Genomic DNA, 27,895 nt, shown 5'->3' with positions numbered 1-27,895 from the left:
CCTTTTATAAAGGTCAGAATTCCCCTCATATTTAGCACAACACTGTGGAAAACAGATAAAAGATGCTTCCTGTCAGATGACTGTTTTATTGCATGCAGAAACACACTCAAAATACACAATCATCCCAAATCTTATGAACATCCTGATGGTACGGTTTAGTTCTTATGTGCCAGTTAATATATCTCGAAATAAAGATACACCGTTATACCTTTAAGTATAACATACATACACAATCTGCATTCTCTTTCTCAGTAACTGACACAATGAAGGGTCAGATTTACCCTCCTAAGGCTGTGAAAACAGAATTTAGGCTTTCTCAAAACCAAATTTTAGTTTTTCTGACTTCCCGTCAGACCATACTATTAAGTAATACAAAGTGGCATTTAGTTCAGAGAATATAGTTGCTAAATGGTTATTTCCAAATGTGTTTGCAAGTTCAATAAATATTTTTAAATAATATATTGTCAAATTATTAGACTATATATAAAAACAAAAGCATACCCCTAAGTGTACATAATATAATTGTTATTTGTGTGCTTTCTATAACTCTTTGAAAATATTCTTTCAGCAGTAGTTTCTCATATATAGTAATAGTACAAGACATAAGTTATTTTTAGAATTTAGAAAAAATATTTCTGCTTTTTTAAAGATACAGCAATGCGAAAAATACTTTTAATATTTTTTCAGGCCAGTTCTTAATATGGAACATTAGACATTTAACCTTCTTATCCTTTAAATGCATTCTCAATAAGAAGTACAGGCTTTGTTTAATTTGAAGAAAATTGATTTGACATTAATCGATTCATTTGCACTTTCTGTGCCATCCAGAGTATGAAAATTTAATGTACTCAAAGAATGCAAGGATAAAACCAGTGCTCAAGCACTTTGGAAGTGTGCACATTTAAATGCTACTCAAAAGGAAGTCTGCTTTTCTTTATATTCTTTAGTGTATATTTGCATTAAATTGAAAAATCAAGAACTCTAATTCATCAATGTGATCCTTTCATAAATAAAAAATGAAATTATGGTATGATATTTGATAAAAAAGTAAAAGAGGATGCTCTCATTTAAAAAGTAAAATCATAATGTGCATAGATCTATGATTAACATAAGTCAGGAACTGCAAAAGTCTAAGTAAAACTCTTTTAGCAATATTAACTCCAGTAGCTTGTGCACAGAGCAAATTATTTAAATTTAAAATTAGGATTTGAGGCTAAATGTGTCTGGCTATTTTCATTTTTTTCCTGAAATTTTTTAAGCAACTGACCCTTGCTCCAGCAGCAATTAATTGACCCCCATAAAGTAATTTAAAATATTTCCCTTAAGTACATTTCTAGGTGACAATGTAAATTTATTTTACTGTAAGTTTTTGGAACTGGAGACTTTAAAAACATACTTTAATTATATGTAAATTAATGTAATATGTGACAAAACCATGAAAATGTATGAATTTCAGATTATGATAGTGATGGAATATGGAATCTCATTACAATACACCTGAGAGTGCAGCTTAGATCAATTATCTCTGAGAAACTTATTTTTCCAATTATAAACCTCTGTAAGCTTATGTTTGTTAATAAGACAAATTCAGACAATTCGAGGAACTTAGGGAGTGGGTTCAGGGCAGGGAGTTCATATTTTCTAAGTGCCATTTCTAAACAGAATTACAGTAAAAAGTTTTTGTCATTTAGGTAATATCCATATACTAGTATTTTATTACAACACTTGTATACAGCATTAATTCTTAACAAGACTTGCTAATTCTTCCTTAAAATTTTGGGGAGTTCCCAGAATCTGTAAAATTAGAAACCCAGATCCTAGTTTTCACCCCTGGGAACAAATGCCTGTGATCATTGTACGCCATCTTGTGGTAATATTTAAAGATGCATCTGTTAAAAGTCCTTGGGTTAAGGGATGAAGCAATTCCTTATCCCTGCAAAACAACATATGAGGTATTTTCTCCTTGTCTTCCCACCCCCAAAACAATAGATTCTTTTCCTAAATAAATGAAATGTATTACCTGTGGAGAACTAAGGCAGCAGTATAACTAGGGAGGCAGGATGATTGAAAGATGGGGCTCTGGAATTAGACTACTTGAATTAGAATCTCAAATTTGCTATTTATTATCTGCATGGTTTTGAGTATGTTACTAACCTCTGTATGAATTAATTTTCTCCTATGTGAAATGGGGCTAGAATAGGACTGGCTTAGACAACCACAGATGAAAAGACATTTGAAGAAAATCTGGAACATGTGAAAGAAAGCCCCAAATAAGCAAACAGAAATGGAATGAAAGAGCCACAGAGTATTTCAGGAATGTAATAAAATGTAACATAAACTAATTAGTAATGTCAGATAAATTAAAGATTAAATTGCAACCATAAAACAGAACAGATGCCATGAAAACAAGCAATAACTGGAGCAAGTACAAGGAAATAAGAGCTATGATTGAAAAAAATAGCTTGGCTGGAGGGCCAGAAGATAAAGTCATTACAATCTAAATGAAAGCAAAGAAACAAGGAGACATAAAATAAAAGACAAAGGGGGGCAATATCTAGGAGTCTGATAGCTAACTAATAAGTTTTCCATAAAAGGAGAAAAAACAAACCAGAAGACATAATTTGTAAAATTGTGTAAACTTGAAACATAAATCTGCACATCAGAAAGACAGTGCCAGTTAGGATAAACAAAATAAGATATACAACGGAAGCATAATTATAATATTTCAGAACATCATGGATAAGGAAAAAAATCATAAATGCTTCCAAGGAACAAAAACCAAAGTTGTGTTAGTTTTTGTATTGGCAACACTGGATGCTAGAAGACAGTGGACTTAAAAAACCAGGGGGAAATTATTTTGAACTCCATGTTCTGTACCCAGCCAAACTATTAAATCTGAAAGTAAAATAAAGGTATCTTAATACATTCAAGGATTTAGAAAGTTTAATTGTCACACATTCTTTCTAAGGCAGTTTAGGGATGAACACAATAAAACAAAGCAGTTAACCAAGAAAGGAAAAGTCAAAGAATCCAGAAATAGTGGGTTCAGTTCAGAAGTTGAATGAAAGGAAGTTCCAGGGTGACAACTATAAAATAGGCCTAGATTGCATTAGGAGGAGGGCAAGGGGCTCAAGGAAGGTGATATCTATGAAGGGAGAATAAATAGGTAAAGTGTTTCCATATATTTGTCTTTATCTTTGATAGTGAATGAATTTAAGGTAGATATTGCTGGACTAAAAGGAAGGCAATACAACTTAAGGGACAAAAATATGCTGCTCAAGAAAGAAAAGCACTCCCCTGACTGTCCATAAAATATATTTTTTACCTTCTATATATATCTCAAATCAGTCCATTCTTTTTGACTCTACTTCTCTCTCCACCTCAACTGAGTTACTTTCACTTTCTTGCATAGACAACTGCAGTAGCTTCTTAACTAGTTCTCCTCTGTTTGTTTATCTTTCAATTACAGTTTACATTCAATATCATTCTGTATTAGTTTCAGATGTGCATTAGAGTGGTTAAACAATTACATACTTTACAGAGTGGTCCTTCCAACATTTCCACTACCCACCTGGCCCCCACACTGTTATTACAATATTAGTGACTATATTCTCTATGTTGTAATTCACATCTCTGTGACTATTCTGTAACTACTAATTTGTACTTCTTAATCTCTTTACCTTTTACAACTAGCCCACCAACTTACCTCCCATCTGTCAGCTGTCAGTCTGTTCTTTGTACTATCAATCTGTTTCTATTTTGTTTATTTATTTTATTCTTTATATTTCACATGTAAGTTAACTAGTTTTCTTGCATTCATTATGACCTCTCTCAAATCCATTCTCAGTATACTCCATAGATTTTTTAAATGGAATTCAATTATGTCCCTTCTTTGGTTAAAACATTTCAGTGGCTCCCCATAGCTTTTACAATAAAAGATCCAAACCATTAGCAGGTTCCATACTGTCATGTGGTCAATCAGTCTGTAAGTAGCAGTGGGGTACCTAACCTACACAGAACTGGCTACTTAAGAACATAAGAGGCCCAGATGTATTTCGATAGTTTATTACTTACACAGACAGCAAATAAGATCAGCGTGGTATCCACTGCTTGCTGGAGGGGCCAGATAATGCAAATGGTGGGTTACTTTGTTTTTGAGGAGTCAACTCTAGGTTGTAGCTAGTGGTTTCACAGCCTGCAGCTCTACCTGGGAGGGGCAAGGTGAAAAGTCCTATGCCTTACTGGATGGAACCAGGAGGCAGATAAGAAACTGCCTCATGGCAGCCACTTGCAAGATAGAGAGCCTCCGGGAGGATAAAGAGACGGATGAGAAATGGCCTTTAACTTCTCACAAGACTGCCTATCCTGACACGTCCCAAGGAGAATCACAGGGCATTCTGTAAGTAGTTGAGCCTTCCCTACATGCCCTGTGTGGAGACATGCAATGGCCAGAGTGCCCTACGAACATAGGCCAACCTTTCTACCATCACAGTCTCATCTTGTACACTCAGTTGTTGGGCATCAGCTGCACTGACCTGTCAGTTTCTCAGTGCTTTCTCTTGTCATAGAGCTTTTGCGTATGCTACTCCCTCTGCTGGAAACACCCTTCTACCTCTTTTCCTTGTTAACCCCCACTCTTACTCATCAGCCCAATTGTCACTTCCTAGGGAACTGACGTGTTATCAAATAGCTTTGTACCTCTTTCTTTTATAGCACTTGGAACAAGTTTAATTTTATAATTACAGTAGAATCTTTAATTCATGTAATAGTAGAGATTAATTTATCACTTAATTTTAAAGTGCTTTCACATACTTAATTTTATCTTTTCATCTCTGTGAGGTAAACACAGAGATGGCCCCTCCAGCAAGCAGTGGATACCACGCTGATCTTATTTGCTGTCTGTGTAAGTAATAAACTATCGAAATCCATCTGGGCCTCTTGTGTTCTTAAGTAGCCAGTTCTGTGTAGGTTAGGTACCCCACTGCTACTTACAGACTGATTGACCACAAGACAGTATGGAACCTGCTAATGGTTTGGATCTTTTATTGTAAAATAGATATTATTTTAATCTGTTTTTTACAGATAAGAGCCCATGTTAAGAGCTGATGTCTTCTTACTCTAGTTTAGAGTACTCCATACTTTTCCAGTGTGGTATACATGTAAATACATTAAGTATAAGAGCATATAGGAAGCAGAGAGGGACAAAGACTATGCCATAGTGGCTCAAAAGCTAGGGAAATAAATCACTTCCAGATGGGGTGACAGAATTTAGGATAGATCTCCATAAATTCTGATAGACAAAGAAGTGCAAGTCTTTGAAGATGAGGTAATATCAAAGGTACGATCATTGAAAGGCTTGAGACTGAATAACAGCAGGTGAATGTGTTTTGGTGGCTATAAGGTTAGTGCAGGTGCTGGAAAGGAAGGCTAGAATTATATTGTGGAGGACCTTCAATAAAGAATTAATTTCATTGGCAGCAGGTAGTAACTAGTGTTTCTAAGTGGACAAATGATCTGATCAGAGTTGAACTTGAGATGGACTAATGAAACAACAGAATATAGAATAAATTGTAGCATTGTGGGACTAGATTCAAAGAATTCGGATAACTAAGTGAGAGATGAGATCATGATCTGGGGCAAAACTGTGCAAGCCATGGCCCACCCTGTAAAGTATTAATGTCAAAACTTTTCCGCCAGGGATGCTGGAAGAGCACCTGGAACCGAGGAAGGTTAGGTATTGGAAAACACAGCACTGGCAGAACTGTGAGTTATCTCAGGGAGTTGAGAGGAGCTTATCTGAGGATTTCAGCTTGTGCTAGGTGATTTGTAGGAGCATTTAGAGAAAGCAGAGGTCAGTTCTGGATTGGGTGCTCTCAGAAAGTGGAGTACTGCATATTTTGGTATATTTTATCTTGGATATGGGAGGGTGAAAGAAATAGTAGTCATTTGTGTTAGCCAGAAGAGGGAGATGTTTAGTTACTTTTCTGGTTCTTGAGTGTCCTTATATCTAGTTTCTGAATTTTACTGCAGTCTTATCTCTGTCTTCTGTAGTCACGGTGGCCTTATCTGTGTATTATTTATATTATTCCAAAATTGTTTATGTTCAGTTGGGAACAGTATTGTTCAGCTGTTACCTTCCATTTGCCAGGGATGTTCTATTACTTAATCAGTACCAAATACATTGATTGGCTTAGCCCTCAAGGTGTCTAGCCAGTCGCCTCATATGCTGAGCAGGTCGTCCATTTAACGCAGGGTGCTATACATACATACACAGCATTATCCTTGTCTAGATGTGCCATGCCTTGATGAAGGTTGATGGAGCAGTGACACTGAAAATGAAGAGTAAAAGACCAAGAAAGGTTAAAGCTTTCAAAGCTTTTCACTGTCTACATTTCTAGTCATTTAAATTTATGCTCCAGCAAAAATAAACTGATTTCCGTTTCTACCATCTGTCATGTGCTGCCTTTGGATATTGTATCCTTAGCCTGGAACATCATCCCCTGATCCCCTTCTCACGTATAGATCCTGCCTGTCCTTCATGGACCAGTTCATATATGTTCCCTTCCTCCTTGATACTAGTGAGAGCTAAGATCAAAGAGCCTAGTTAAAGTATAATTAATGAATAAATTACGCATTCAGATATTTTAATTCTAGCTTTGGGGATCAAATTGGAAGCAATCTCTCCTTTCTGTGAATTTATACAGCAAATTTATTATACCCCTAAGATACTTATTTCTAACATTTATTCAATATGTAGTCCTCTGTATCCTAGCAGCCGTCAATGACACCATCAAAATGCCACGAAGTTTGCATCTTTCCTAGTTCTTGAGGCTTAAGTATAAAGCAGCAAAAAACTTTCAAAACTCCACCCTTATTCTTACCTCATTTGGGACAAGAAGTACTGAGTTACTGTTGTGTCAGGGGTGCTAACAAAAGCTTATAGGTGGCTCAGCGTTCCTTGTGGAAAGCTGAGTTGGGGCCAGAAGTGGGGCAGCGACTAACTTATCAGAACTATCTTTTTAAAAAATTACATATTAAGTGGAAGTGTGAAAATCATAATCTGTTTTACTGACTGAAGGGAAAAAGATGATATAAATTAATTATATTAAAGTATAAAATATATGTAGTAAAAATAGACCTATCTTATATTAATTTAGGAATGACTACCCGCAAAAAACCTGGAAACCGAGAGTGTAACCATCACTGTAAAAATAAACAGACGTGTGGACATGACTGTTGTAAGTTACATAAAACAAGTGTATCTCAGGCTTTAAAAATTGGAAGGTCTTTGATAAATAATAATTACATTCTAAATATCTATGTGTGATATTTATACTATGCTACTTATAACAAATAATTTTCTTTCTTTTGTGGAAAACATGAAAAAAGTCAATATTAGATTAGAAATTTTAAAGGAATTTGGCTTTGTATGAACAATAGCTAAAGTATGACCTAAAGAATCTAGATTTTCTTTTCATAGGTAAAACTGGAGTGGCACAGAAATCAGAAATGAAAGGGCCAACAATTGCTTCATATTTATCTGATTTAAGAAACAGAAATGCTTCATCTCTTCCTCCAGTTAAACGTCTCAAGGTTAGTTTTAATAATACTTATCCCTTGTTCTGTAATTAAATGTATATGAATATTTGTTTATTGTGTCTCAATTAGGTAGACATCAACAGTGTACTTGAGAGCCTGACTAGGAATATGACCATTAGTTATGATAGTGTTTCTAAAGGGAAAGGGGTTATAGTTCTTAACAATCAATCTGTAAATCCACTTTTGGGACATTTTAACAGCCCCTTCCCTCATTTGCTTCCCCCCCCCCCAGAAAAGAGGGAAATAAAGAGGGATATGTAGCTTGACTTGGTTCAGCAACTGAAACTAGACACTCTTGCCCTTCCCTGGCTCCATCTGTGCTGTCCTGGACTGGGAAGTCTGAAGTTCATTTTGATTCATGTACCTAGATGAGCACTGAGCAAGAGCCTCCCTTCCAAGTAATAAAGAAATGGGAGTTCCTACTCTTTAATAGGCTAGTCATGACAGACTTATCCTAAGCTTGACTCATCATATCCAGGGCAAAATAGTGAATCAGGTCACAGAACAGAGTCAAGAAAATGGCAGAATGGCTATTTCTTTTCTAGGGCTTATATAAGAATGAAGATTCTAAGTCATGAGGCTAAAACAAGGGGAATATTGGGAAATGGAGAAGCATGCAGTTTGAAATGACTACCATCTGAGATAATTTTTAGCAATTCAAGCTTTTTCCCTCCTTCTTTCTTCCATATTTATTTTATATTAGTTTTTTCTTTTTGTACTCATTGAGCACCAAGAATATCCCAAGCACTATAATAGGTGCTAAGATACAGTGATGAATAAGATAGTTTTAGTCCCAATTCTCATAGAGCTTATAATTAAGTGAAAGATACAAAAAATAAATAAGCTTTTTCACTATAGTGTGATGAGTGATTCTGTGACAGAAGTAAAAGATAACTTGAACTTAAATAGAAAGTATACTCATTCCACATTTGGTAGGCCAGAAAAGGACTCTGAATGAACATGACCAAGACCTAAAAGATATATAGACATAAGCCAAGTATGAAGAAGTGGGCAGAGGTGGGTTGAATGGTGGTAGAAAGGGACAGAAAAATATTTCATAGTAGAGAATATGCAGTATTACAGAGCTGAGAAAGAGATATAGATCTCTTCTGTTAAAAAACTGAAGTAATACGGTATGTCTGGACTTTGATTACAAGTAGAGGGTGTGGTAGTAGAGAGAGATGAAGCTAGAAAAGTAAGTGAAAGCTAGATCATGAACATCTATGTGATATTTTAAGGATTTGGACTTTATTCTGGAAGTATTGGGAAGTCACTGAAGGGCTTTAATCAGCGATATGATCAGAATTGCATTAATTAAGTTCATTATTTATGTAATGTAGAGAATGGATGCAGGGGTGTTCAACCCATGGCCTGCAGGCCACATGTGGCCCAGGATGGCTATGAATGTGGCCCAACACAAAATCGTAAATTTACTTAAAACCCTTTCTTTTGCTCATCAGTTTTTGTTAGTGTTTGTGCATTTAATATGTAGTCCAAGACGATTCCTTCTTGCAGTGTGGCCCAGAGACACCAAAAGGTTGGATACCCTTGGTAGAGGATGATACAAAAGGAACACAAGGAATCATTAGAAGGGGTTTTGCAATAATGCAGGCAAGTTGATGGCCTAATCTAGTGTAGCATAGAGAAAAGTTTAAAATATTTTCTATAGGTAGAATAAACTAGCTTGGTACTTAATTAGTTATGAGGGGTAACTCAGAAGGAGTAGTCAAAGACCATGCCTAGCTTTCTGGCTTAAGCAACTGGGGAAAAAGTAGGGCCTAGCTCAGGTAGGAACTCTAAAGGAAAAGCAAGCTTGGTGGTGTAGAGACAGGGTAAGTTCAATTTGGGAAATTCTAAACTAGAGGCCTGATTTTTGTATTAGGTGTCTGACTAAAGTTGTTTCATAGACAGCCGTATGTAATTTTGAAAATCAGGAGAGATAGCTATGCTAGAAACACAGATTTGAGAGTCATTCCCATGTAGATGATCATTGAAGCTATGGGGGGAGATTAAATCTTTGATTAAGAATGTATAGAGTGAGAAGAAGACCTGGTAAAGAACTTTGAAAAATATGTACATTTAAGAAGGGCCTAAGAAGGAAACTTGAGAACTAGCTTGAGTTTCTCATAATTCATTGGTTTTTGGACTTTATATACCAGCAGGAATTTTGCTGTTTGACTTATTTATTAAAAGGTATTGTTATAAAATTGGTAGCTAAACTTATATTTTTTCATTAATAGATGCAAATGAATAAATCTCAGAATGTGGACCTTAAGGATTTTTGTTTTACTCCAAAAGCTTCTCTTCCTAATATATCAAGGTACAGATATAATGTTAATATCTATGGTAAATATTCATCATAAACTCTCTGTTCCTCAAAATAGTCATTTATTCAGAGAAAGATGGTTGCTATCTACCTTCAAATCACAGTAATCATTTAGTTCCATAATGACGTAATGACATCATAATAGTGTCATTATCTTTTATACCCTAAACTTACTTAGAACCCTACAGTTATAGAATACTTCAAATAATACTTAACTGAATAATCTCTGCCTTGGGAAACTACCCATCCTATATGTCATTCCATCAGGCTCCCTCTGCCTTCTAAACTTAAGAGGTGACAAGAATATACTTTAAAAAGAGAATTCACATTGGTGTACAAAGTGTAGTCCTTTCCATTTAGGGGCCCACTTTATTTTAATAATATCTCAGATTTATAAAATACTTTACAATTGAAACTTTTTACATTTATATATTATATATTTGCCCTTAACAATGTGGCTCATAAAATGGGGTATTTTATCCCATTTTCTAGATGAAATAACTAAAGCTCACATTCATAGTTAATAAGCACAAGGTCATATATGATAAATAAGTTTTTTACCTATATTATTATGGCTAGAAGACAATTGTATGTGTCATTTTATTTCTAGATAAGGACATTTTATATGCTGGGATGACATTTAATATACTTAATTCATTCAGAATAGTCACCGACAAATTAGAACAGATGCCAACAGTACTTCAAGAGATCCTAGCTTTTGTTTATCTAACAGCAAGTAGCATTGACAATAGATTTTTGAGACTATACACAGATAGCAGATATCTACATATTGGGAATATGTAAAGATGACTAAGTGTTGCTTTCAATAAACACCTAATTTTTTACCCTTCACTATCTAGGTTGGTATAATTTATCATAAAAGTGTTGAGTGAATGAACCATACTTCTTTTCATTTATATAAATAAGTAATTTTCAGGACTTCCAGCCAAGATGGAGGTGTAGGTAGACACACTGTGCTCCTCACACAACCAAAAGAAGGACAACAAATTTAAAAACAAAAAACAACCAGAACTGACAGAAAGTCAAACTGTATGGAAGTCCGACAACCAAGGAGTTAAAAAAGAAACATTTATCTAGACCAATAGGAGAGGCAGAGATGGACAGCCAGGTGGAGAAGACTCATGGCAAGGCAGAGCTGGCAGACCTGGAAAGGTGGCAGATTGCAGACTAGGTAGTCCCATGTTCATGCTCAGATAAACTGGGAGGAAAAACTGGGGAGCGAGACAGACCACACAACCCAATGTTCCAGTGCAGGGAAATAAAGCTTCAAATCTCTGATTAAAAATACCCATGGGGGTTGAGGCAGCAGTGGGAGAAACTCCCAGACTCACAGGAGAATTTGTTGGAGCGACCCACAGGACCCTAGAATGTGCCCAAACCCACCCACCCGGGAATCAGCGCCAGAAGGGCTCAATTTGCTTGTGGGTATCAGGGGAGTGACTGAAAACCATCAGAGAGCGAAGCAAGTGCCATTGTTCCCTCATGAACCCCTTTCCAACAAAGAGCATCACAACGCAGTGATGTGGGTTGCCTTGCCTCAGTGAACACCTAAGGCTCTGCCCCTCGCTATGTAACTAGCGTGTCAAGGCCAAAAAAAATGGCCCAAATAAAAGAACGGATCAAAGCTCTAGAAAAAATACAACTAAGCGATGAAGAGATAGCCAACCTATCAGATGCACATTTTAAAATACTGGTAATCAGGATGCTCACAGAATTGGTTGAACTTGGTTGCAAATTAGATGAAAAAATGAAGGCTATGCTAAGTGAAATAAAGGAAAATGTAGAGGGAACCAATAGTGAAGGGAAGGAAACTGGAACTCAAATCAACGGTGTGGACCAGAAGGAAGAAAGAAACATTTAACCAGAGCAGAATGAAGAAACAAGAATTCAAAAAAATGAGGAGAGGCTTAGGAACCTCCAGGACATCTTTAAATGTTCCAACATCTGAATTATAGGGGTACCAGAAGGAGAAAAGGAAGAGCTAGAAATAGAAAACTTATTTGAGCAAATAATAAAGGAGAACTTCCCCAATCTGGCAAAGGAAATAGACTTCTAAGAAGTCCAGGAAGCTCAGAGAGTCAGTCCCAAAGAAGTTGGACTCAAGAAGAAACACACCAAGGCACATTATAATTACATTAGCCAAGATTAAAATGAAGGAGAGAATCCTAGAAGCAGCAAGAGATAAGGGGACAGTCACCTACAAAGGACTTCCCATCAGACTGTCAGCTGATTTCTCAAAAGAGACTTTACAGGCAAGAAGGGGCTAGAAAGAAGTATTCCAAGTCATGAAATCCAAAGACCTACATCCAAGATTGCTCAATCCAGCAACGCTTTCACTTAGAATGGAAGGGCAGATAAAGTGCTTCCCAGATAAGGTCAAGTTAAAGAAGTTCATCATCACTAAGCCCTTTTTATATGAAATGTTAAAGGGATTTATCTAAGAAAAAGAAGATAAAAAATATTAACAATAAAATGACAACAAACAGTTATTAACCAAACCTAAAACAAAAACAAAAACAAAAACAAACTAAGCAAACAACTAGAACAAGAACATAATCACAGAAATGGAGATCACATGGAGGGTTATGAGCAAGGGAGTGGGGGAGGAGAGTGGGGAAAAGGTAAAGAATATGTAGGATAAATGGTAGGTAGAAATTAAACAGAGGGAGGTTAAGAATAGTATAGGAAAGGTAGAAGCCAAAGAACTTATATGTACAACCCATGGACATGCACTAAAGGGGGGGGAATGTGGGTGGGTGTGCAGGATGGAGGGAAATAAAGGGGGGAAATGGGACAACTCTAACAGCACAATTGATAAAACATTAAAAATAAAAACAAACAAAAATATATTAATAAATAATTTTCAAAGTCAGATTAATTTTATTATTTTATTTAAAATTCTTATGGTTTTGTTTATCTTTATAAAGGTCAGAATACTTAAACATACCTGAATTATCTGTCATGGAGGAGAGGGATCAGCATGAAATCTGTACAAATGCTCAACAAGAAATATCTGAATATCAAGACCAAGGTAGATTACCATTAATATTGACTTCAAAAAGAATATGGTTTATAATTATTTTAGATTGACAAATGTTTTTGAAAATTAACATCTAAAATAATGTTTAAAATTTGGCAACATTTTTCTCTTGAGTTACTGAACCAATATCAAATTCTTTGGGCCTGTTATTTCAAATGGTCCTACCATATCTGTGATATTTAAAAAAAAATACATAGTGTTGAATTTTAATTTAAAGATAATATAAGGAAAAGTTGAGATAAGGGGTCTCTGGGTACAAAAGGCATTAAAATTATGAACTATTATTTTTACATATCTTTACAATTATTTTAAATAATTTTATGTTTATAAGATTAGTCCAATTTTACAAAATAGTTGTGTGACCTTGGAAAAATTATTTAAGTTCTTTGGGCCTTATCTTTAAAATTAAGGGATTAAGTAGGGTGACCTTTAATATCTCTAAAGCCTATGATTCTTATAATTTCTGACATCAAATAAGAATATAACCTACTTTGTAGGAGACAGCTGTTATGTAATCTAGATTTGTCTTTTATCTGTATCTATCATTAAAGTAATGAAATAATAGTGCATATAAATTTTTCAACCTTGTGCCTCATTCATCATAGTTTGGATCTGCCATTAACAACATCATTTCTAAGGGTCACATTATTAACAACCAGTCTGTTAAAATGTGTGAGAAATAATGTTGGCCACAGAGTTGTTTGTTCAAGTTCCTATATGTAGAAATGGTTTCTGAAAATAATTTCATGTGTGTAGACTTGGCGTCTATTGCTATGCTTTACTTCAGGCTGTTGATTTATGCTTCTTCTACGTAGGCAAGGGCTAGAGTACCCACCATTTCTTATGACACCATGGTAGCCATTAGGCCCAATATAAGGTCAAGAAAAGTCCCCTAATCTCACCTAGAGTATCAGAGCCTTTATCCAACTTGTCCAAAGCCTGCATGTCATTACAATATGCATACGAGGTATAAGATTGTCAACCCTCATTTTTTATCTCCCTTCAACCCCATAGCCCTCTGACTGACTTCTTGTATGGCTGGCTCTACCTGGCCCCTCTCCATACCAGAGTTTATCCTTCCCTCTACTTATTTCATGTTTTTACAGAGTACTTCTACTTGTATTTCTTTTCTACCCACTACTACAAATCCAATTTACATTATGATACAAAAGTCTCATCATGATACTTTAACCCCCAATGTTAACTGTTTCCCTGTTTTGCTTAATGAGCCCCCTTTTTTTGAAAGAAGGATCTGTATAGTATATTCTAGCTCTGCCTTTTAGTAGTTGGGTAACATTTCATAGTATACTTACCAATTTTGTCTTGATACCCTCATCTGGTTATATTTTAGGAATCTTGGGATTAAATGAGATAGTGTATATAAAACTCATAGCATAGTATATGGTACTATTAGTAGGAGTAATTTAGTAATTGTGTATATCATACTTTTCACAATTATTTGTTTTTGGTGACAAAACATACTATAAATTTATTCAAATATTGTTCTTGAGAATGTTTTTAAAAAAACATAGTAAGTTTTATTACCTGTATTCCAATCTCAAGAAGCAAAGAAAAAAATGTCAGAAATTAAGAAAAAGCATGTTGAATCATAAAATTTTAGTTGTTACCTTTGTGCAATTTCTCATTTTACAGTGAAAGAATCCAAAACTTGGACAGATTAAATAACTTGCCCAAAATTACATATCTAATTAATGGCAGAACCAGAATAAAGTCCATATCTCTTGATTCCCAGACCAACGACATTTCTATAAAATGAAATTGACTTCTGGTTACCAGTTGAGAATTGAAAATTAACCAATAGTATATGACCTCTCAACTTTTCGCCCCACAATTATATATTTCTCTGTCTCTGTACCCATTCTAAACTTTCTATTTGTCTAAAAAGAATAATGATCTTGTTTTCAAGGTTTACCTCTCCATCTGTGATCTTAATTTTTCCAATTCTGTCTCCCCTGGAACTTTGGAGACCATTTATCCCTCTCCTTTTTCCCACTTTTTTCAAGCTCTCCTCACTATTGTCTCTTTTTCTTCAGCATATAAATATGCTCAAGTCTCTTTCTTCTTCAGCTCCATGTTCCCATCTAACTAGGTATGGTCTTTTTTATTGTAAGTGACAGAAATTCTACTCAAAGTGACTTAGTACAAAAAAGGAGACTGTCTCATGTAAACTGGAAAGTTCAGACAGGTATCTTACTTTGATCTTGCTAGATTCAGGCATTCAAATGATCTCATCATGCCTCTGGTTTTCTTTCATTTTTTAAAAAAGATATCCTGGTTACTAATTGGCTTTATTTTTTAAACAGGACTTCTTGTACAGCAGTGATTTCTCAAATCACATTTTTCCAATTTAATAGCTTCAGTAGAAAAATGCAGCCTTTCCTGTTAGCTTTGGCAGGCCAGAGTTCATTCTGCTTGGCCGTATTTGAGTCTTGTGTTTATCTTTTAAGCAATCCCTATACCCGGAGGACTGGCTTGTGTGCTTTACCCATGTAGCCCTGGGGAAGCCAGAGTACCATGAATGACATCCTCACCAGGATCATCTGGAATGTTGGGCGCAGTTTCCTCATAGCAAAAGAAAGATATTCTTACTAAAAAAGAAGGAAAAGCATGTCAAGCAGACAAAAAACAGAATCACTGGTCTTTATACTCACTATCTTTTGCTTTTCCATCAAAGCAAAAATTCTTGAAAGAGCAATTGATACTCATTGTGCTCACTTTCTTATCTCCCTATCTCTCTTCATACACATTTAGTGACTTCCTAAGTGCTGAATTTAGTAAACTCTTTTCATCTTTTATTTTCTTGAGTTTTGTAGTATTTGACACATTCGTTGTTTTCTTGTATTTGGAAATCACTTCTTTGGTTTCAATTAAGCCACTCAATTGGGTCTCCTACTACTTCCGGAACTGATTGGGCTTTTCTTCCTGTTGATGTTGCAATAAGATTCTATTTTTGCTTCTTTATTCTTCTCACTTAATAAACTTTTCTTAGACAATATCACCTAAGCCAATGTCTTCAATTACTAACTGTATTTAGGTGATTTCTAAATCTATACTCCCATCTAGATCTTTCTGTTATTCCCTGACCCATCTACACAGTCACCTTTCTGGGCATGTCCACCTAAGAGATCACATGTCAAATTAATCACCAAGTCCTATGTATTTTACCACCTAAACATCTCTATATCCATTCTTTCCTCTCCATTTCTTCTGCAGATACTCTTAACTTAGGCATTCATTGTCTTTCACTTATTACAGAGGCTTTCTTACTTTTTCCTTTGCTTCCAGTCTCATTATCCTCTAATCCATAAATATTCTGAGTAATCTAACAGGCATATCTAGTCATGTAAGCCTCTTGCTGAAATCTTTTCAATAGTTATTCACTGCCTATAAGAAAAATAAAGGGAATTCCTTAACAGACTTCAATACAATCTTGCTCTTAACTATCTGTACAGTCTCAAGAGGCCTGCCTTCTCTTTCTACTTTGTGTTCCAGGAATCATGAGAACGTGCATATTTCTCCAAACATTCTCTCCTCTCTCATACTGCTTTGCCTTTCACATGCTGTTCTTACTTCATGGAACATCTTGACTTTCTTTCTTGCCCTGCTCCACAATCACACAGCTCTATCAAGCTCAAATTCCAATGTTACCATTTTACCCAGTTACATCTGAAAGATATTTATTCTGACTTCCATTGTAGGTTTAGGTCCTGTTCTCTTTGAATTCCCTTTGCACTTTGTACATACTTGTAGTATTAGTACATATTATTGTATATTGTGTATGTATATCGATGTGCAAAAGCAGAATAATGTGAACAGAGGTTGTAGGTACAGTTGAGGGATAAAGTAGGATTTGCAGAGGTGAAGAAGAGGATAGAAGATATTTGCAGTGAAGGAAACTTAGCAGTGATATAAGCAAATTTATATTGGCTTGTGAGAGATTATTAGTAAATTGGGGGGAATCTTTCAACTATCATTAAAAGTTTAGTTACGTAAACTTTCAACTCAATAAAATATTAAAAACAAAGGCTGTAAATATTCAAAGCGAGTCATTTCCTATTCTACTAAATTTTATTATCTGTGTTCTTCAGATTATTTGCATTTGTATTTGTATCCATATAGTAGAAATACTGGGCAGTGAGGCAGTTATGCATTTCTTTCAACTTTGTACCCAGTGATGTCATATTGATAGTTTAAAGTCAACCAGAGTGGAAGTATTTATAATGTGGGAATCAACAAACACTACAAATCAGGCTTGATTATTGTTTTATTTATTGTTTAGACTTAATAAGGTGAAGAAAATGTTAACAGTACAGATTAAGTTTAACAGTGTATTGTGTCTGTAGCCATTATATTGTGAATAGCACAGAAAAAAAACTGAAAACTATTATATAATTTGGCAAAGAAGTTGCCTAAGTCAGTAGATGAATGGATGAAGTCCCAACATATACCTTTGTTATTTAACTTTCATCCTACTTGTTAAAGTCAACAAAAATATCAAATAACATTCATGTAAGAACTACATTTATTTGTCAGTTGCAGCCTAGGTTGACTGTAGATGTAAGAGTTTGCCAAAAGTCAATGAAAACATTGAGTGAGAAGCAATTAGATACATGGAATTTACAATAAAGTATGCTGTATATTTTATTATTTGTAAACTGTATGCTGCATACCCTTTACTTATAATAAATACATAAAGCACATATATTAAACACATATATGTTTGTATATGCATACTTTTTAAGAGAAGCAGTTACTAAATATTAGCATACTGCCATGGAAAACTGCACAAGAGAAGGCAGTCAGTCCTCATAACAATCTTATCTCATAGGTACTATTGTCATTCCATTTCACAGAGGAGAAAACTAGGCTCAGAGAGTTTAAATTTCTGGTCTAAGATCATACAACTAATAGATGAGAGGTAGAATTCTTACCCATATAGTCTGGCTCTAAGCCCAGGTTTCAAGCAATATATAACCATAAGGATTTTTTAGCAGGAGAGAAATTAAGATATATTTTGGACAAATATACTTCATAAAATACCCAAAATTAACATATAAGGAAAACATATGAGGGAGGAAGACAATTTTCCAAGCTAAGAAAGAAAATGTATTCAGTCTAAAAGAATCCATTGAAAATTATAAATTTAGGTCAATTATCAGTACATGTAATTCAGTAAATAGACTTGGTTTAACACAGTATTCAACAGTGCTTGATCCAATGCTTTTGAAAACTACTACTCAAGACCTCTGTTTAGTAATTGAAAGATGTGTTTTATATATCAATAGATACTAATGCTTATGGTTTATAAAGTACCTGTACTCTTTTATATATACACATGACAGATTTTTCTAGATGGACCTATTCTACAAGTTTAAATGAGAAAGTCCCTCAAACAATGCTGTTTAACAGAAATCTTAATCCATCTGAAAGCTACAGTTTCACAGATGTGGATAAAAACAACTCTACATTTTCAGAAGTTTTGAATGTGAACTTTGAATTGGGAAATGAAGTTTGGGATGATTTTGATGATGAAAGCTTAGTAGAAGCTACTACCTTTTCAACAGATAATAAGAAGACAAAAATATCAGGTAAAATTGTATGTTAGCATGAAATAATTTCATGAGAAATTCTTTGAATGTTTTTCAGTTCAGCTTCTGGGACTAATTATTTTTGTTCTCTTTTATCTGCTTACTTAATTAGCTTTGTTTTTTTTAAGATTATAATTTTTAGCAAAACTGAAAATTGACCATTCCACAAATAACATTTCCTCCTCCTAAGGACAGAGGTCAAGATTATTCCATGACTATAATATAGCAAATGGGCTTTTTCTATTCTGTTGCTCCTCTATATTTTTAAAGACCATATTCAAATTCAGATTGTTTATTCAGTTTTCCCTTATAAAACATTATCCGGCTCTGCGTTCCAAGATCACACATAGTGTGTTAATGTTTGTGAAAGTCAAAAGTATTTCCTTTTTTTAAAATATTTTATTTATTTATCTTTAGAGAGGAAGGGAAGGAGAGAAGGAGAGAAACATCAATGTATGGTTGCCTCTCGTGAGTCCCCTGCCGGGAACTGGCCTGCAACCCAGGCATGTGCCCTGACTAGGAATCGAACCATGATCCTTTGGTTCGCAGGCTGGCGTTCAATCCACTGAGCTATGCCAGCCAGGGCATATTTATTTATTTTTAGGGAGAGGGGAAGGGAAAGAGAAAGAGTGGGAGAGAAACATCAATGTGTGGTTGGCTCTCATGTGTCCCCTACTGGGGACCTGGCCTGCAACCTAGGCATGTGCCCTGACTGAGAATTGAACCAGCAACCCTTTGCTTCACAGGCCTGTTCTCAATTCACTGAGCTACACCAGCCAAAGTATTTCCTTTTTTAAAGAATTCATCTGCTAGGAAAATAATAACAGATAACTTTTCTTTCTGGTAGAAATATTAATTTTTCAGGTATAAATAAATAGGAAAGGATTAGTTTCTTCTGTATTGGATATTGTACTTAAATTATATACAATCCAAAAATAATGGGACTTAGTTCTTTGAGTTACTGGCAGATTTACTCTAGTTCACTAAAACAGAGAAGTGAAAATCTTGGTAATGTATTACATGACAACAGGATGGAGATATTCTTTCCCATGACAGCTGCAAGAAGGAGGTAATTCCCTCAGAATTATAGTTGCCTCTGAATGTATCCATGCCAGTCCTCTTTTTTTAAAAAAAATCTTTCTAAAGGAAGCAATTAGAAGTTGAAATACTGTTTCAGGTTCCTAAGAATTACCTGAAGAGCTAATACTCCTTCCAAAAGAAATAGGGTTTGACTACCTTCACAAAATAGGCCTGAAAATTTTCCAACATGGGGGTCAAGAGGCACAGTTTCCTATATTTCTGGACAACTGTGGACCCTACCTCAAAATTAAAAGTCATTGTGAACTACAAGTTAAGAGGCAATTTATACTGGTCCTTTGAGGTAGCCTAATCCTATTGGGTATAGCTTTGACACTGGGGAAATCAATCACAATAAATGATCCTCCATGTGTAGAGAGCACTTTTAATGAACTTAATTACAAGTAGGCCATTGAAAACATTGAATGAACTTTAACCTGATAACTTATTTGAATTAAAATAACTAAATACATAATAGCGATATGGGGACTTTTAATATATGACTAATAAGCTAATGTATGTGTTTTATGGCTTTACTCCCTTAGCTTTGCTCCCTTATTTCTCTATGCAAATTAAATTTGACTATTGAGAAGAATTATTCGTTCCTTCCATAACCAGGTTATAAGTGTTGGAGAGAGTGAGCCCTTTTAGAACTTGTGAAAAGCTCCATTCAGCTTTTTTCTGGCATTTTATTTCAAAATGTTATCTCTTTATGTAGGATTTGGAAACACTTTGAGTTCAAGTACCAGGGGAAGTAATCTATCCTGCCAAGAGTCAAAGAGCAAATTCCAAAGAGAAATGTCAAACAGGCAAGTTTTAGAAACTTGGTTTGGAAAACAACTCAATACAAGTTTTTACAACTTTGTATTCTCCTGACATGTAATTGGAGATGGACATAAAGTCTTAAGATGTCAAGGAAGCTGTTAGGTATTATTAGCCAGACTAAACTCACTTAATCTTAGAGCTGTGTTTTTCACAGTGATGTTGTCAGACCACCTGCCTCAGAATCGCATAAGAAATAATATTAAAAATGCACATTCCTGGCCCCACACTAAATTTACTGAATCATGGTCTCTGGGGCTGGAACCCAAGAACCTTCATTTTACACAAGACTTGAAAGCTGAATAGGAGTTCAGTAAGGTGTTCCAAGTAGAAGCCCATGTAAAGGGATAAGGCTTTAAATGGTGTCCCATGCTCAAGGGTCAGTAAAATGTGGTCTGTGTGGCCACAGCAGTAAAGCTGAAATTGCTGAGGTTTGATTGTGAGGAACATTAAATAACATTTTTAGACACCTATACTGTATCCAGTAGGTCACAGATTCAAACTGACTTCAGGACTTGGTGGGCCAAAGCCAACTATAGAGTGTGCCAGCCAAAGAGAGAAACCACTGCTCAGCTCCAGGAAGTTGTTGCTGTGCAGGAAAGGAGTGTCTGGGGTTGTCAAATACTCTAATTTAAAAAAATAAAAACTAGGAATCTAAAATTTTATGTGACATCTCCTGACTTTTAAATTTTGACAACTGATTTTTAAAAATGTGACCCTGCCCCAGTAGTAGTAGTAGTAGTAGTAGTAGTAGTAGTAGTAGTAGTAGTAATGTCTACAGGCTGGATGTATGGATGTAGCCTCAGGACCTCTACTTTTTACCTCCATAGTAGGTATTGAGGAGTCATCTAAGATTGTTAAGCACAGGCTAAACAGTATAATCAGAAGAAAAACATTCTAGTGATTTGTAGAATGATATGTATTGATATGATGTGATAATGAGAATGAATTATAGAGGGTAGAGTCTGAGGCATGGTGGCCAATTTGAGAAAGGCAACTTATAAGGAGGCCTAAACTGGGGCAGAGGTGATGAAAACTGAGAGATAGAATTGGATTTTTTTAAACATTTCATAGATAACACAGATTGGATTTAGCAATTGATGGGATATGGTAATTGAGGAAGAGGGAAGAATAAATGGCAAGTAGATAGATGGAAGTATTATCAGAATATAGGATACATAGTCATTTTGAAAAGAAAACAGTTTTAGAAATGTTCAACTTGATATATTTTTACAAAAATGAGAAATACATTTGGATATTGGACTTGAGTAGATATCAAGGGAGAGAAATGATAGCTGCAGCCAAATTTTTTTCCAGAGAAGTAATACTAGCAACTTCTTACTCAGGGTACAGTTTACTTAAGGATCATTTATTTCTCCTTTGTTAAGATATTAAATTTGTGGCATCTTTTGTTATGTTTGCTGTTATTTACTCATTTTACTGATCTTCAACATCAAAGAATTATAGATTTTAGAGAATGCCATTCAACATCATTGGCAAGTAATCATGCCATCTCCACCCAAACAACTCCAGTGAACAGGAACACATTCACTCCTGAGTGTTGGTTCCATGTTTGGATCTCTTACACTGTTCAATAGCTTTTTAAAATATGAGTTTGCCTAAAATTTCTTTGTATTATTTCCACTTGTTGGTTCTGAGTCGTACAGGTAGAAACATCACAGTGGAACAAAGCTGCAGATCTAGAGAAGCAAAAATTGTAGAAAGGAGAACGATAACAAAGCACATGAACAGTTTTGTGTGCCACACCTTTAGAAAACTACAAATAATTTGGGAGGAGTTTAAATGTGATCAACAGGAGATTAGTGGGTTTAACAAGGAGTCCTATCTGGACGCCCCTAAGGAACTATGCTGGAACTTGTTGATGGGAAGAAGGCCAGTGCAACCCCAGGATGTGGGTGCAAAGGAGACATGTATTTCCTTTTACACCCTTTTTACTATTTTAATTCATTGTCATTAATCAAAGACAAAAAGATTTAATTCTATCAGTATATGTGATTCCCTGTTTTCCTACCCACTGCTGTTGCTCTTTGTATGGCTGACACATTTTAACCCATAATGTCACTTTAAACTGCCAACTCCCCAGAGAGGCAGTGATGACCACCATTTTACAGTGGGTTTGTACCTCCACAAGTGGGTTATTTCTTGTAATATTCCTCAGTTAATTTCCTACATGTCACTTCAGGATCTATAATTATGTATATTTGTTGTTTACACATTGCCTGCTCTTGTACTAGAATATAACTCCCTGAAGATTTATTTACCACTTTATACCCAGATCTTAGTGTAATATCTGACATAGAGAAGAGAATAATAAATATTTTTTATGAATGAATTTAATACAGAAGATTAAAGGTGAATTCTGGTATAAAGTTATACATAGGATGATAACTAGAGATGTCTGTCTACACTGAGATCAGAATAGGGAAAGGAGATTAAAAGTGGGATTTAGAAAAGATTTACAGACTGCTAGATGAAAGACAACTAAGTATAAGACCCATTTTTAAAGAAAACTATTGAATGATTATTTCTGTAGGCCTTTAAAAATAGTTTTGTTATCTAATTTGAAATATGTAAGTTGTTGTTTTGTCCAGAGGAAAGGAAGATATAATGAGTTCTCCATGAATCTAACAAACAGAGCATCAATTTTATGGTAACAAGTATAAACTTTAATCCTATTTCCCAAAAAATCACTGTTGATCTAAATTGAAACGGTATGTTTATCATATTTGTCACATTTTACAAATAATTGATTTTAATTTTTAGTTTTGTTTCATCACATATGGAGCCAGATATTTATTTATCAGATTCTGCTATGTCCAAGTTTGGTGCATCCTCCATGATAAAATTGCCTCAACAAGATGAAAATACAAATTTTGTAAGAAGCAGTTTTTATTTGTTTGTGAATTTTTAAAATTCTGCTCAAATAGTTGAACTTTTAATGATGGCTGTTTTTTTTTTAACCTCAAAATATAGGTACATTTACAAAAAGGAAAACAACAGAGTCTGTCACCAGAGATTGAAAGACTGTACTTTCCTCACTCTGAAAAAAATTCAAATTCTTCAAATTTTTTCAAAAATGTGGAGTTCTTTACTAGAAACAGTGAATGTAAAAACCAAATTGATTTCAGGTAAGAATTCTTTAAAGACATTTCAAGAAATATCAATAAAATATTTTTTATAGAGAAATTCAGGATTCTTTTCCATTGGTTATTTTAAAGACAGAATCTAAACATTGTATTTACTTGAAGATGTTGAAATTTTAGACATCTAGTGAACTAACTTTCTTATGATAGTTTATAATATCAAATATCTCAATTTTTGAGAATATATATGTTTGATCCTATTAACTAATACATTATATCATGATAAACTCTTTTACTGATATGAGTGCAGTATGTTGATAATATGAAGTGTAGTCATTTAAGAAATTCAAATGAGGAAAAACAATAGTTCCAGTCAAGAGGGCAGCCTAGGAAAATATGGTACTCGCATCTTCCCACAACCACTTCAAAATTACAACTAAACTACAGAACAACCATTATTCAGAAATACCTGAAATCTAGCTGAACAGAAGTCCTACAACTAAGGATATACAAAAGAAGCCACATGGGGACTGGTGGAAGGGGTGGAGATGCGGTACAGGCCTCTCCCACACCCATGTGTGGCAGACAAAAATCAGGAGAGTTATCTCCACTGTAGAAAGCCCCCCAGAGGAGCAAGGAGTCCCAGCTCCACACCAGGCTCCCCAGACTAGGGTTCCAACACCAGGAATAGAAGTCCGCATAACTTCTGGCTGTGAAAACCAGCAGAGGTTGTGGCTGAGCGAGAATGCTGGAGTCCCAGGTATTCCTCTTAAAGGCCTGCATAGGACCTTTACTCACCCTCTCTCAGTTCCAGGGCTGAGGCAGCAGCTCAGAAGGTAGCAGGGACATACGGGGAGGAACTGCAGTGTCTGACATCAGGGTGAGAGCTGGAGGGGCAGCTTTCTCTCAGATAGAAGTGCTGGCAGAGATTATTGTTCTGTTCCTGAGCTCTTCCCCCACAGAGCTGGCAAGTGGGTACCATATCTGGGTTTTCATCAACCTGGCTGACACTGTTCTCCCAGCCCTGGAATTTCTTGGGACCCTGCCCCATTCAAGTTGTGGGCCCACCCAAGCCTTTTCCATTCAAATGGCTTATCTTGGCTCATGCTTCAGACTTTCCTAAAATCTTTCAAATAATCATTTTCTGGCGTCAGCATACCCTTCACATCTTCCTAAGTAGCCGCAGGCCTGGCACTAGTGGCAGCCAGTCTTGGTTTACAGCTTGGCCTCTTCTGAGCACCACCAACCCTTGTACAAATAGCAGTCATCTGCAGTTCACTTTATAGCTCATGCCAGATGGTCCGGAGTAGAACACAGATGATGACTGACCTTGTCCTACACTTCCCAGGAGGCCCCAGAGCCAGCACATCCAGCAGGCAGCTTCATACCATATCCAAGAACAAACCAAATCACCTCCACAAGTAATACACTCAAAGGGTAGACTAAATGAGCACCACAGGCCCACTGAAATAAGTTCTGCCCATGGAGTGGACCCCTGCATAGCTGATCTTCTATGGTGGCTGCAGCCAGTCCTTATAAACAATTAATCTGGGTGGGTCAATCCCTCTCTTTGACTTGCCAACAGCTATCAAGGCTCAACTACAACAGGAGGCTGCACAAGCCTACACAGGGCAGGGATGTATCTGGAGTGATCAGAAGGCTATGCCACTGGACCCTACAGAATACCTACTACATAAGTTTACTCTACCAAGCCTGGGAGACAGCAGCACTATCTAATACATAGAAACAAATACAGGGAGACTGCCAAAATGAGGAGACAAAGAAATATGTTGCAAATGAAAGAACAGATCAAAACTCCAGAAAAAGTACTAAAGAAAATGGAGACAAGCAATCTACTAGATGCGGAGTTCAAAACAATGGTTATAAGGATGCTTAATTAGCTTAGGGAAAGAATTGAACTTAATTTTAACAAAGAGATAGGAAACATGAAAGAGCCAATCAGAAATGAAGAATACATTAACTGATGTGAAGAATACATTACAGGGAATTAGTGATGGAGTAAATGAAGCAGAGAATGAAGTCAGAGATTTGGAAGATAAGGGAACAGAAAACACCCAATTAGAATAGCAAAAAGAAAAAAGAATCCCCCCCAAATGTGGATAATATAAGGAGTTCTAGGACTACCTGAAGTGTACCAACATTCATATCAAGGGGGTGCTGGAAGGAGAAGAGAAAGAGCAAGGAATTGAAAACCTATGTGAAAAAATGATGTCAGAAAACTTCCTTAAGCTGGTGAAGGAAATAGATATACAAGTCCAAGGAGCTCGGAGCAACGTAAACAAGATGAACCCAAAAAAGGCCCACTCCAAGACACATCATAATTAAAATGCCAAAGGTGAAAGACAAATAATTTTTTAAAAATAATTTTATTGTTGTTCAACTACAGTTGTCTGCATTTACCCCCCACCCATTCCCCCTACCCCAGCCATCCCTACCTCAAGACAGAGAATCTTAAAAGCAGCAAAAGAAAAGCAGTTACCTACAAGGTTGCTCCTGAAGATTGTCAACTGATTTCTCAAGAGAAACTTTGCAGGCCAGAAGGATTGGCAGGAAATATTCAAAGTGATGAGAAGCAAGGACCTACAACCAAGATTACCCAGAAAAGTTGTTTTAGAATCAAAGGACATATAGTTTCCCAGACAAGAAAACAATAAAAAGAACTCACTACCAAACCGGTATTTATTACACGAAATGTTGAAGGGATTCTTTAAGAAGAAAAAAAGGATAAAAATATAAACAATAAAGTGGCAATAAATACATATCTGTCAACAATTGAACCCAAAAGTCAAACCAATCAGAACAGAAACAGACTTACAAACATAGACAACATTTTGATGGTTGCTGGATGGGAGGGGAGTTAGGGTAATGGGTGAAAAAGGTGAAGGGATTAAGAAGTACAGATTGGTAGTTACAGAATAATCATGGGGCTGTAAAGTACAGCATAGGGAAAAAAGTACTGTAATAACTAAAACAAAAATAAATCCAAATCTCCATAATATTGTAATAACTAAAATACATAAATAAGAAATCCAAACGAGATCAGCTAATATTTCAAAAGTTCACATTGTATTTTAGCCAGGTAGTTCTTTCATAATTCTACATGTTCAATGAGGAAAAAAAGTTAGGTTAATTCTAATAAATGCCCAAACTATGGGTCATTTTTATGAGTAACTCTGTAGCAGGTCCCCCCACCTCTTGAATAGTCAAAGTTTATAAATGACATTACTTTCCAATATAACTAAAGAAATATCTAAGAGATTTGGTTGCTACCCTACAGTTTATTAACTCTAATTTTCTCCTACAGACTTTGCACAAGGTTATGCATATTGAAGTTCATTTGCTATACTAACATCTTAGCATTCTTCAAGTTTACCCACTTCATATTTATTACATTCTTTATTGTGTATTTTTAAATAAACTGTGATACAATAATAGTTATTTTTAATTTGCTTTTTCCCCCCATAGGTATCATCCTGATGATGAAGCCGATGAAATGAAGTCTTTTCTGGGAATATTTGATGGTATTTTCTAAAAACAAAACCAAAATGTTCCTTATGTTAGTGAGACAAAGTATAGGGACACCTAATTACAAAGCATGCTTTTTGTTTTTAAAAGTAGATAATAATTGTTTGGGTTTATTTCTGTTGGATTTCATCAGTTTTGTTGATATTTTCACAACAAAATATCTGGACTAATTTATTTTCCCATTAACTTTGTGAAAAGCACTTTTATAGCAGTTTTGTTTCAATAACCTGATAATTAAATTATACTTAGAAATTATTATTTGGATATTAATTGGATTTTTGGATTTTGATAAGAACCAATTTAAATTTTTATTTTTTCTTAATGAAGGCATTTCTTCTTAGAAGGGCATACTATTAAAGCAAATTAATGCTTCTCAGTGAATCTATATATTGTATGAATTATTCACCAGTACTGTTTTGTCTCACTAAAGATTTTTAAGACTTCAGTGGCCATCTGAACCTGTTGTTATATAACTTCAAGTAATAAATGAATCATTAATCAATATAAATTATTGTGTTCTTTTAGTTTGTTTTTCAATTAGTGAATTAATACAACTTTGTTATGTTGGCTCTTACTATAGCAAAAGCTACTTACATTATTTTCCAATAAATTATATCTCAACTTTATTTATTGATAGGTAGTAGATAAGCACACTAAGAAGTATTTGTTATCTAATTTATTTACAGCAACAGTGTGAAGTTGAAGTCCAGTTAAGAAATTTTAGAAATATTAGAAATTTTCTTTAAGCATA

The 27,895-nt window shown here is 35.3% G+C and overlaps 1 protein-coding gene across 1 annotated transcript in view; it reads left to right on the top strand.

Moving 5' to 3' along the window:
• HFM1 (helicase for meiosis 1) overlaps positions 1-27,151 on the top strand; it is an 88,694-nt gene extending 61,543 nt beyond the window's left edge. Inside the window, exons 30-39 of the mRNA XM_037154422.2 lie at positions 7,158-7,238; positions 7,481-7,593; positions 9,840-9,919; positions 12,874-12,977; positions 18,482-18,595; positions 20,391-20,481; positions 23,279-23,390; positions 23,489-23,643; positions 23,909-23,911; positions 27,085-27,151. Of these exons, the coding sequence (XP_037010317.2) occupies positions 7,158-7,238; positions 7,481-7,593; positions 9,840-9,919; positions 12,874-12,977; positions 18,482-18,595; positions 20,391-20,481; positions 23,279-23,390; positions 23,489-23,643; positions 23,909-23,911; positions 27,085-27,151 (920 nt within the window). The remainder of the gene's footprint in view (positions 1-7,157; positions 7,239-7,480; positions 7,594-9,839; positions 9,920-12,873; positions 12,978-18,481; positions 18,596-20,390; positions 20,482-23,278; positions 23,391-23,488; positions 23,644-23,908; positions 23,912-27,084) is intronic.
• Positions 27,152-27,895: the final 744 nt, after the last annotated feature.

The sequence above is a fragment of the Artibeus jamaicensis genome, unplaced genomic scaffold (assembly GCF_021234435.1).
Source record: "Artibeus jamaicensis isolate MK-2021 breed Jamaican fruit bat unplaced genomic scaffold, CSHL_Jam_final scaffold_1019, whole genome shotgun sequence".
NCBI lineage: Eukaryota > Metazoa > Chordata > Mammalia > Chiroptera > Phyllostomidae > Artibeus > Artibeus jamaicensis.
Note: the sequence above shows the minus strand (reverse complement) of the source record. Positions and strands in the feature narration are given on the sequence as shown.